This window comes from Trachypithecus francoisi, unplaced genomic scaffold (genome assembly GCF_009764315.1).
Source record: "Trachypithecus francoisi isolate TF-2019V2 unplaced genomic scaffold, Tfra_2.0 Lachesis_group4, whole genome shotgun sequence".
Lineage (NCBI taxonomy): Eukaryota > Metazoa > Chordata > Mammalia > Primates > Cercopithecidae > Trachypithecus > Trachypithecus francoisi.
This window is the reverse complement of record NW_022681469.1, coordinates 86,360,627-86,372,897: the sequence shown is the minus strand read 5'-3', so window position 1 is coordinate 86,372,897 and position 12,271 is coordinate 86,360,627. Positions and strand designations below refer to the sequence as shown.

The following is a 12,271-nucleotide window of genomic DNA, read 5'->3' as shown; positions in this document are numbered from 1 at the left end:
TAATAACACAAACAACACTATATGACGCTGACTCTATATGCCAGGGGCTGCTCTGCTTATAATACATTAGCTTATTTAATCCTCACAACAGCCCTTCTGGGTAAGTACTGATACTGCCACCATACCACAGAGAGGTAAATGTATTACAAACAAACACCGCGGAGAACATTTTAAGACATTACGTGCAAGTCATCTTTAGAAATGAAGTTTAATTAAACATGATTTGATCCTTTAACTTCTTGACTCTATTAAATTCTGATAGGCAATTAAAAAGCAACTGAATTCCCTCGCCCCTTACTACTTAGCAAAGAATTATATGAGCTCTTTGCCATGAAGTTAATTTGTTCAGACATTTTCTGGCATATATATAAATCTGAAAAATAATCTGGAGAAAGTAATTAAAGACTACTTTCACACTTATTAAAGATTCTTCTTGTTTTAGCTGTGCTGTTCATTGGTAAAATATTGAAAAGTTAAGCACTTATTTCTAAAAAGTGATCAGTGTAAGTGGCCAGGTTTAGACATGCTAACTAAGTCACTACTTCATCAGTAATAGAATTATGTTGTACTGAGTTACCAAGACAGTTATCCCAACTCTCCACTTAGCTGTTAGTCACAATTTCATATGTGGTAGCCTATGAAATTTATTTTATTGATTGACCACACATTTCCCTTATCTCCTCTACTCCAGATCCTCCATGAAATGATGGAAGAAATTGACTATGATCATGACGGAACCGTGTCTCTGGAGGAATGGATTCAAGGAGGAATGACAACAATTCCACTTCTTGTGCTCCTGGGCTTAGAAAATGTAAGTATTTCCGCAGAGGAGGGTGGCCTGGTGGTGAGTCAGTGGGGGTCTCTATTACACATTTTGATTACAAATTGATCTGACCATTTTCTACCATGAAGCATGTAGTGAGTGCCTGGAACTTTTAATAAGTATGCCACGGTGCAATTTGACAGTAAATCCTTGTGTAATAAACTTGCCACACACATATTGATTCACTTTAGGTATTACTTTAGGATCAAAAATATATTCTCTCTCTTTTGTTTTCCTCTATTTAAAGGGCAATCTAGTGTTTTTAAGTTACTGAACTCCTTATATTATATAAAGCAAGAGACTCTCCAATATTATTGTATTTTGCAGTTCTTGTGGTGCTTCATTATTTCAATGTTCCTCCTACCTATAAAGGTAATCTATTTTATTGATAATTGATACTTGGAGGAGGCAGTTAAATATCTGCAGTGGTTTAAAGAATAGTGGTACAGAAGTCATTGCGGTTTCTGCCATTAAAAGTAATGGCAGAACCTATATAAACACCAACTTATATAAACATAAGTTTTTCTTGAATCAGCAGCAGCCAAGTTCTCATTCTATGCTTGTCAAAAGTTTTCTTGGAGTAGTTCCTCTAGATGCAGTTAAATACCATTGTGAAGGAATAAAATAAATCAACCTAAGATGAGAATGTAATATAATAATGACGTTGAAAGCAAATCTTGCTGACCCAGCCTTGAAGCAGATTTTAGTTATTGTTAGTTTAAAAATCTGATGACATCTATAGTGGATGCTAGATTTTTAAATTCAGCATTAATAGTTATATAATAATTTGATATGTGTACAATAACATGTCTACTTAATTTCAAAGAACGTTGGGGTGGAAAGCACAATGACATTGTAATATTTAGAGTTTTAAGGTGTAAGACTATAGTATTCACCACTTTGCTGTCAAACCCAAAACTTTTCGTACTTCTTGTTACCAACTGAAACAATTTTAAAGATTCAAGACTGTATCATAATTATTCAAGACACCAAACTTTTAAAAGTCATTTCTCAAGATATCTTACTGTCTGTGTTTGTGAAACATATGAGTGTATATAAAAATATGTTGGCACGTATGGGTTTAGGAATATATAAACGGGCTTGAGGAATATACAAATGAGCTAAGGGTTAAGGAATATATATCAGTTGAGGAATAAATAATGGGCTTTAAGAGATTACCGGGTCTTCAAATTCTTCTAAACTCAGTTGAATCTTACTTTTCATGAGGCCCATGGGATCTGAGACATGGTCAGAGGGTGAAAAACAATAAAATACTAATAGGTGACATGTGGAAAATTACCCTTAAACTAATTTATTTAAACCAAAGATTATATATATATATATATGTATTATTGTTAATAGGTATGTACTTCTACACTTAAAAATTTTGTGAAACAGTATTTCCTTGTACCTGAAGTTCTTATACTACACATAACTGAGTATCTTTTTATAATGGTATTTGATATCATGATATTTATCTCTATATTATAAGTATTTATTTAATTGTTTATGTACCTTATGACAAAAAAGCATTATGTAAAACAGACTACTGGGAGAAAACAAAAGAAAAACTGACAAAATGTTGACATTTTAAGGTTTAATGTATACTTTATCCTGAAAAATTGTGTTCAGATAACTTTAGTCTGGAAATTCTAATAATAATGGTTCCCTACAAGGACGTTTTATGTTTGTAATGCCAAACTTTGTATATTCTAAGCATTTATGGAAATTTTAAGATGAGAGAAGGAGGGGAGATGCAGTAATGAGCAAGTATATCATCTGGTAGTTGAGGGTGGGATAGAAAAGTGCAGAAAGGGACAGTCAGATGGCTATATTTTAAATATCACAAGAGATTTTTTGAAAGATGTTTTTCATTGGAAACTATTGCTGATACATTACTTTTTATTTAATCTATCAATGTAGATATTTGTGAAGTTATAAAAATTAGCACAGGTAATAGAGTCCACAAATCTATATGATTTAACTCAAAGTATTTTAAACCAATATAATACCTCATTAGCTTCTAGTGTAGTGTTATTTCAATTGTAAGGCGATTCTATGCATGTAATGTGCACTCTATTAATTATACTTAATTTACTTTCTAACAGTATTTGTAAATTTTTTTTATGTTTTTAGTTAAAAGGGAGTGTTTGGAGCTAAATAAGAGAAATCTATTAAGAGCTTTATGGTAGCAACAGAGCTGGGTTCCAGAGTTGTGTTTCCAGTGATGGCCGCTAGATGGCAGAGCCACATTGTTTAACCTTAAGAGAGCACCTTAAATCTGATTAGATTCCGCCCTCGCCCCATCTCTGTGAAGAACAACTTTAAAAGAAGAAATTTCCCTTTTCTTTCATTTTTGTGAAAAAAATAAGCCACCCACATTTTAAGCTGTCTTTTAATAAAATGTATAAGCCATATAATCATGTGTAATGATCACAAAATACAGCATCTATTTGTTAGAAAGAGCTGTTTAACTCTAAGGCATGGTAATTGTTTTAAAAAGCGGGAATGACACCGAGACAACTGAGTGATGAGAGCCTTTTTTAGTAATTGAGATGTATTTCCTTTCTGTAGGCAGTTAATGTGTTACGTTATTACCTGGAGAGAATTTGATTCATGAATCTATCCCTTCACCTTTGCTTATTTAATTGAAAATCTAGATACTGCAGTTTGAAGTTGGCCACTTATTGTAAAGCTTGTCTTGTTAGGTTGTCCTATATATTATTGTCTATTGTCAATTATGAGCTCGGGGAGTAGGTTCTAATTGATAGTGCATATAAAATACCGCAGTGTATTTGAAAGTGACTGTGGTATCCTAGCCAAATTACACAGAAAAGGAAGTAGTCCTGGGAGAGTAATCTTCACCTCTAATGTAAGGCACAACAACAGTTACGATTTCAGTGCAATTTATTTTTCTCTATCAACAGTAGTTTAAAAGCTAGCCTTTTTTTTTTTTTTTTTTAAAGAATATCTGTTTTGGTACCAAAATCAGAAATGGAGTTGATGGGGACCAGATTCTATACCAAATAGTAGAGAGTAAGATCCATTTCTTTTCTCTTAGGAGAGGCTCTACAAACTTTACAAAATACAAGATTAAACGGTCAGAAATGGTATAGAGTGTTAGTGTCTCTTACATTTGAAGGAAAATCGAGAATTTGGTTGGCTTCGTGATTCTGATTACCACAATAAAACTTTATACCTGAGACTTATTCATTCTTCCTTCAGAATTCATCTCACTGGAGAATTGTTTTTTAAAAAAATATCCCATGTAATTAAAACACTTTGTTGAATAACTTTATCTAGAGGTAGATTCTGTTCCAGTGATTGGAAACTGTCTGCAGAGGAGAGATATTAAATAATTTTGGCTGTGGGACCATAAGGTTTCTGCCACAACTGCTTAACTCTGCTGTTCTAGCACAAATGCAATCACAGAAATTATGTAAATGAACCAGAAAAGTTAAGTTTTAATAAAACTGCATGTGCAAAAACAGGTTGCTGGACAGGTTTGACTCAGTGTCATAATTTGCCAACCGCTGATCTATCACCAATATCTCAGATTAAAAAGCAGAAAAAGTTTTTAATTTATTTTAAATAATTTGGAAGAAAGGAGTTTAATACCTTTTACTTGGCAAAATCAGACAGCCACAGCAAGACATGAGGACGAACAGACAGAAAGCATAGGAGCAGTGAACATCATCAAATTAATCAAATAACAGACCCTGGCTCTGTTATTAACTTACTAGGTCATTTTGTGCCAGGCAGTTGCTCTCTCTGGAAAAATGAAAAGTTAGTCAAGAAGAGAAGTTAGTGTTTCCTAATACTCTTTCAGTCCAAACATTCCTTTCCCTGCATGAACGAGATAATTAACAATGCTTCAATTTCTGAAATCTCTAATTTTGGATCATCATTTAATTTTTTTTCAAGGAAAATTCCTGAATTTATATTATAGGGAAAAGAGAAATGTACGTTTAAGCAGTGGCCTAGCTTGAAGTAGCGATACCTTAACTTGTTGTTGTGGATTGTTGCACCCACATCTAGCCTGCATGGTTTCTGGATGGTTTATATTTCGGTCTCACTATATGTGTGCAAAAAATCCTGGTCTTCTATTCTTATAGGTCATTTACTTTGCCTTTGATTGAGATGGTTTAGGACACATTTTTTGCTTGACTCTCAGTAAAGTAATATGCGAAGTTTTCTCTGATGAAATTCTTGAGTGATGGAGAATTGAAGACAACGTATTCTTGGTAGATTAAATTATATTTTGGAAGCTGATGTTCAGCACATCAATTTTTAAAAGTTTTTAATTTGGTTAAGAGTTTTTCTTCTGCTGTCTATACTTTGCTCAATGTAGAAAGCAGTTACACAACTAGATGAATGCAAAAATTACTGAGATTCCAGATTTTGTCATTTAAGAAAAATGACTACGTGGTGTAACCTGCTGTTGATTTTGCATTTGAGCCTCAGGAATGGCAGGTGACCTTACAATGTGTGGTCTGGAGATGAACAGTTGATGACAGCTCCACTCAGAATTTTAAAACTTTTCTCTGCATTCTCTTTGCTCAGGCCTAATAGAGCTCATCTTTTTGTCTAAAAGAGAAGCTTATTTCACATTGTCATAATTTTTTTTTGGAGACCTTGAACAAAAAGTAAGGTAACTTAATAGTCTTTGTTATTTAATGAGTTGGAGGTAATTATTTGTAACATTAGCTCATATATATATATACACATATATATGTGTGTATATATATATATATATATATATATAAAAGTTAAGTCAGTTGAAACATAACTAGGTGTGGGGAGAGAAGCATGTGGGTTAGGACATCAGTGAAATTTCTCCTTGAGTTCTTCTGAACAAAAATTATTTATAGTAGCCCTAGTTCACTTGAACATTTTATGTGATCTTGGAAGTATTTATGGAAAAACTAAAACTTTAGAATCACTAGGATAATGAAATAGGTTTTAAAAGTTCTAAACAGCATTATTTCCTTTGAAATATCCCTTTGCCTTCTAGGGAACTAAGAGTTGGGGGAAAATGTAAAGTTCCTTCTCAGCATGGAGTAGCCTAGGATTCATTAAGCATTTCTCTGTCATAAATACAGACCTGAACAGCTTCATTACAATATACAGTATTATGTCTGGTGATGAAAAAAGAGCACATTTTAATGAAATAAAGTGAAATTTTAGATATTTTTCTCAGTTCTTTTGGCTGAAATATTGGGATGTTACACAACCCCAATGAGGGTAATAATATTTGCTGTTTATATAACACCAGTCTTCTGAGAAACCAAATTAACTTCACAGGTATTGTATAATGAAACCTCACACCACAGTCCGGAAAAGGGAAGTGGGTACTTTCCTTTCATTAGAGAGGAAAATAGGAAGAAAGGTGACATGGCTTATCTACATTTTCACAGTAGGCTAGGAATCAAGCCTTTCTGGATGCCCTGCTTATTTCTGTTTTATAAAAAATAAATTCCCATTTTTGACAATAAATATATATTCGCAATGGAAGTACTAATAGGAATGTGTTCTACTGGCTGATAGAATCTAAGGGACAGATTCTTTCTCTCCCCGTTAAGTTTACATTCTAAGTAAGATAAACAAGACAAGACATGAAAATAGAGAGCTGGAGTATAATTTGTACTGCTGAGAAGTAATTGGCTCCTGGTTTCAATTTCTTCTCTTAAAGAAGTCACATACATATTTCATCCCTTGCATATTTTGGCAATGTATCCAGCTAAGAGCTATAAAGCTATTTAATTTGTTTTTTTGGTAAAGCATTATGCCTGAGTAATGGATTTGTACATCAGTTGCAGCCTGTAACATGGCTAAGTGTTCTGATTGACAGAACACCCACGTTCAGACTTGTTTATTTTTTGATAAGGAAAATGCCAGCTAACTTACTCCATATGTGCTCTTCAAAGGATGAAGCTTATTCACATGTAATGGACAATCATTTAAAAATAAAATGACAAGAATTACAAGAACAGTAATACGTACGAAAATTCGATTTTTGTCCTTTTTACTTAAAAATGTTTTTAAGCACTTAGCTACTACTTTTAATTTTAAAAATATTAATTTAGTTTATAAAATATTAACAACCCCATATTTAATCTTTCCACACAAGGATGTTTAAATATTATTTGAGGGGATATAAATTTTAAAATATAGACAGTTTTGAAAATATAGCAAAATATAGCAAAGTTAAATATATATTCTATTCACATGATAAAGCTACTAGAAATCTATGACTCACCCAAACCAAAACAGGAGATTCAGAAATTTCTTAGGTTTTGAAAGAAAATTGTTTTCTGAAGTTTTCTGTATGACACCTGCGTAGCTGTATTTGTTGAGACCTTTGTGAGCCCCTTGTCAGAAAGGTAAATCTGGGCAATGTCAAGAACTGTAAAGGGTTTACATTTTACAAAATTTACCCTACTGGAAATTAATGTGTTAGCTTGCCACAGTTTTATGGATGCTGCCAGAGGACATGAGACTCCTGAGTCAGAGACAATGGACTTTGTTATTCACAACAAAGAAAGTAACAGGAGCTTCACGTTTGAGTTCACCTTGCCTCCAAAATCTCGTGGGAACGACAGAGTGGGACCCAAGTAATGATTGTACATAGCATCAAGTTTTGGAAACCCTGACTTAGGAAAACTAAATGAATTATAATGTGTAGGAAACAAACCCATTTAACCTTTGCCTACAAGAGAGAGATTATTTTTATTATACTATAAGTATAGTAAGCAAACCAGCCCTTACCTCTGGAGGGAGACATGTCTCTATTGTCCAAGGCTAGGCTGTTTGTTACTCAAACATCTTTGAAAATATAGTCTTAAGGAGAAAAAAAAGAAAGGACAGTGCTTCGGCTTTCAAAACATGAAGAAATTCAAGAGACTCACCGAGAATTATCGCCCAGGAAGCATTTCATTAATGTTTCATGTTATGATGCAAATTTGACATTTGTGGTTCTAATGTAAGAACTAGTTACTGTAGATTTTCTCTAGTATTACAAATTTAGTGGTTTATGCCTTGACTGGGAATAGGAAAGGTAGTTAAGATCATTATTATTAATATTTTATTATCAAGAGAAACAAGATGATCTGAATATATTTATACTGTCTCACTACTACAGGACTAATGTTAATGCCCAAGCACTTAATAGGTGCTCAAAAATTATTAGGTGAATGTGTTCTGAGAAATACGACAATTTGGCTAACCTGAAAAAGTATGACAAATAATGTTTTCAATAGAATACCAATAAATGTTTATCTGTTTGATTTAATTTGGTGATTAGATGACAAAAAGTACATGTTAATGGAGAAAATGATGGTAGCAAAAGTAATGATATATATTAATTTCATTTAATATTTTGACCTTCTTGTAAGGAGTTCAAGGAATTCCTAAGCATCATATTATTTAATTTTATTTTAATCTTGAACAGTGCAGCTCTGATTAAACACCTACATGAGTAGCTATTATGATATAGAGAGTTTTACTCAGAAGAGAAAAAAATGAAGTGTTTTGCTAAAGTGGGAATTAATTTAAACCTAAGTTTGTATTGTGGCAAATAACTATAGTGATTGTTATAAATAATAATATTAATTCAGTTTTAATATTTTTACCTTCTTTCTGTGAGATTAAAACTACTTATATTTTATAAGAGGGGGTAAACAAAATGGTAACATCATTAAATCCTTTAAAAAGTTTACCTTTTAAAATACACTATTTCTGGCATACTCAATATATTAATATAAATTGGAATACAGTATAAGGACTCCTGGAAGCCCTAGAATGTCACCAATAACTTATCTTTTAGTATTAGTTTTCCATCCCATCCCATTCCTCTGCCGCCTTACATGACCTGATCACCACCATGAATTTTGTATATTAAGTAAGCAAGGGTTAATGACGTCTTTGCAAGTTTTTATTTATCAGGCTCTTCCACTGAAGGGTGTTTTGCCTTTCTCTTTATTTATTTGTTTGTTTATGGAATTGTGCTAAGGATAAAGTATTTAAAGGAGAGGCAATCACGTCCCTGATCCATTTGGCAGGTCATGACGATGACTTGGGGTATGCTGTTGAGCTGTTAATATTAGACAAGAATTTGTGGGTTGCTATAGCATCGGTGATTTGTTAGCACTATCTCATTTCACTGGAGCACATGTGTTTTTCTAAAGGCTCTGCGGTGATCTTGGAGAAAGTCAGGGATGAAGTAACAGATTGTCTTCACATGCTTCAGTCCAGCTCTGAATTTTATTGGCACTTACATCTTTCACTGTTTATTTCATTAAGTGAAATCTGTTTCTCTTACATCCCATGCAGAATGTGAAGGATGATGGACAGCACGTGTGGCGACTGAAGCACTTTAACAAACCTGCCTATTGCAACCTTTGCCTGAACATGCTGATTGGTGTGGGGAAGCAGGGCCTCTGCTGTTCCTGTGAGTACATTTGCTCTGCCTGGACATCATCTCCTCGAGTGAGGAAAGGTTGATTTTATGGAATAGTCTTATTTGTAGATGGAGACCTAAAATCTGATCCAGACTGTCTCTGTACATGTGATTTACATTTTCCTGTACTGTGTTTTTGAATGTTTAGGTTACTCTAATTTCTTTAGTTTTGGAAAAACCTACCCTTGGAAAAAAATGAAGGACATTTTCCAAGTCTTCCGCAATTTTCTTTCCACTGTAGTTTAATTTATTCATGTTTCCCATTTCTTCAGGGATTATTTTGAAGATTTCTACTAGTTTTTCATATTTACATCTTATTCATATTTATCCCCCTCTCCCCACATGTTAGTCACTTTATTCACATGAGCATCTTATAATGAGTTGCTTCCTTTGGGTATTTTTGTAAGTTACATTAATTGATTAAAAATAGATTTGCACTAAAATTAAGAAATCACAAGATATACAAACTAATTTTACACCTCAAGCCTATTAATTTTAATGCTAACATAAAGAAAATCTTCATATATGGTTAACAGATATTGGAATGCAAAGCATTGATGATTAATGAGTTCTGGACACTTAAAAAATTTCAGTTCACTCATCTTTGCAATTTTCACTTTATTCTGTTAACTCAGTACTGCCAATTAGAATGTTCTTATAGTGTACATAACAGTTGGTTTATAAAATCACCTAAGCAATTTTAAATCTGCAGCATATCTACCTGAGAACATTTTACAATCCACGATATTCCTGATAGAGAAGAGTAGATATTATAATCCCTTCATTTAAGATCTCCATTAATCCATCAGTTTATCTCTCCCCAACCTTTTCAGCTTGTACAGAATTACTGAAACTGTCAAGTGCATTAGACACATTCCATTGTTGTGCATTTAATTAAATCTAATGTCTTACCTGGCTTCCATACCATTCATGGCTTATAGGTTTTTTGTTTGTTTGTTTGTTTGTTTGTTTGTTGTTAGCTAGCAGCTTCTTTGGTAATATGTTCGAGAATTTCCTTTCTCTCAGCTGTATTATTTGAAATTTAATACCATGTTTTAGTGCCACATATGCATATGATTTCTGAACTGTTTACGAATTTTGATAGTTACCTGAAATTTGCACATATAACATAGTCTATGACAGCTACCTTTGAAAGGTTAGTTACATGTTAGTTACACTAGAACATTCTCCATACACAAAGGAAGTACTTTGTTTTTAAAGTTCTATTATTTTTAAGAAAAGGAATTTTTGTGGTAGAGTCTGTTAATAAGAACACATAAAACAAAATGATAGGTCTCAAATAAGATGAGTGATATATGAAGAATGAGAATTTTGCTCATAAGCTTTTACTGATTAGTGTGGTGAATGCAATACTCAATATTATTTTTAATATAGAGGACAAGAGAAAGCATCTTTTCTCCCTCAATGTTGCCACAGAAAATCACAGATATGAATATTTTGGAAGAGTTTTACTATATAAATATTATGTGGATTTAGTGTTTTTCATTTTAATTTGAGGTAGTGGTTAGTTTTTTGTTTTTGTTTTTATTGAGGAGGTTATATAGTTATTTTTAAGTATTGTTTTATTTATTTATGCATTTAGAGCTCTTAATTTGGAACCAACATTTTATTAAAAGAATACATGTAGTTGACCCTAAATCATATTCAGACTCAAACCATAAAGAATTTGAAGATACCAAAATATATGTCTTGGTTTTCTGACACATGTTATATATAGAGAGAGATACATATATTTGCTTATGTGTATGTATACATTTGCATAGTAACATAAATTTTTGCATATGTATACAATATGCCGCCCAGCAAAGGCTGTTGCTTTTGGACAAATGATGCCATGATGGCTGAAGGCCTGGCATATATGATGAAATCTATTCTCTGGAAATAGACTAATCAGCCATTTAAGATTTAAATAAGAGACAAAATAGCATAAACTCATGGGCTTTTATTCCCATGCCTGCCAGCTGCTCTCATGCCTATACTTTGTAAAATATAGATCTCTTCCTTCTAGCAAATGACACGAAGCCATTTGGCAGTCATCAATTTGTCTTTAATATTTTTGTCATCTGGGAATTATTGTGAAAAATTTGAGTGAGGACTGATTTAATTAAGCATTTCCTGCTATGCCATGATAGAGGAGCCTTGGTTTTTCACATGCATAATATTTCCTGTACTAATTGGCCTTTTATATTCCATGGTAAAAACAGTCGACTTGGACTTCTCCTTGATGTGGCTGATTGGATTGATTAGGGAGCAGTGGATATGAAATGAGGTTCTGTTAATGTCATTCTTTCTCTATAAAATTACAACCAGGACCAGGATTAGCTCTGAATTTGTGTACCTGTTTCCTTTCAGTCTGCAAGTACACAGTCCATGAGCGCTGTGTGGCTCGAGCACCACCCTCTTGCATCAAGACCTATGTGAAGTCCAAAAAGAACGCTGATGTAAGTTTGTGTGCATGCTTGCTTTCTGAAAGTGGCCATTCTGTGGTGTGTCCTCTTACCACAATGATGTCATTCTGTTCTAGGTCATGCACCATTACTGGGTTGAAGGTAACTGCCCAACCAAGTGTGATAAGTGCCACAAAACTGTTAAATGTTACCAGGGCCTGACAGGACTGCATTGTGTTTGGTGTCAGATCACAGTGAGTAACAATTGGAAAACAAATCCCAGCCTTCACCCACTTTGAAGACTGTGTATCTCATGTTCTCTGAAAGTCCTGCCCTAGAAGGGCTCCCTGAGACGCAGTGTAAGCATATAACCATGGAACTTCTTATTTCAGCTTGTTTGCAAAGAGATAGTCTCAGGTTCAGATTTGTCCCCATAGAGTCCAGAATTTTAGAGCTGGTGACAATCTAAGAGATGATACCATGGTATGGTTTTTCAACTCTGTTCCATGGACTGCTAGAGGTTCCCAGGAAGGTAATCAGACGCCATGGCTAGGATTAAGCAATGAGAATAGGATACTGATT

At 33.6% G+C, this 12,271-nt stretch overlaps 1 protein-coding gene across 1 annotated transcript in view; it reads left to right on the top strand.

Moving 5' to 3' along the window:
- DGKB (diacylglycerol kinase beta) overlaps positions 1-12,271 on the top strand; it is a 774,912-nt gene that overhangs the window by 220,742 nt on the left and 541,899 nt on the right. Inside the window, exons 8-11 of the mRNA XM_033193061.1 lie at positions 692-811; positions 9,155-9,272; positions 11,655-11,743; positions 11,827-11,943. Coding sequence (XP_033048952.1) covers positions 692-811; positions 9,155-9,272; positions 11,655-11,743; positions 11,827-11,943 — 444 coding nt within the window. The remainder of the gene's footprint in view (positions 1-691; positions 812-9,154; positions 9,273-11,654; positions 11,744-11,826; positions 11,944-12,271) is intronic.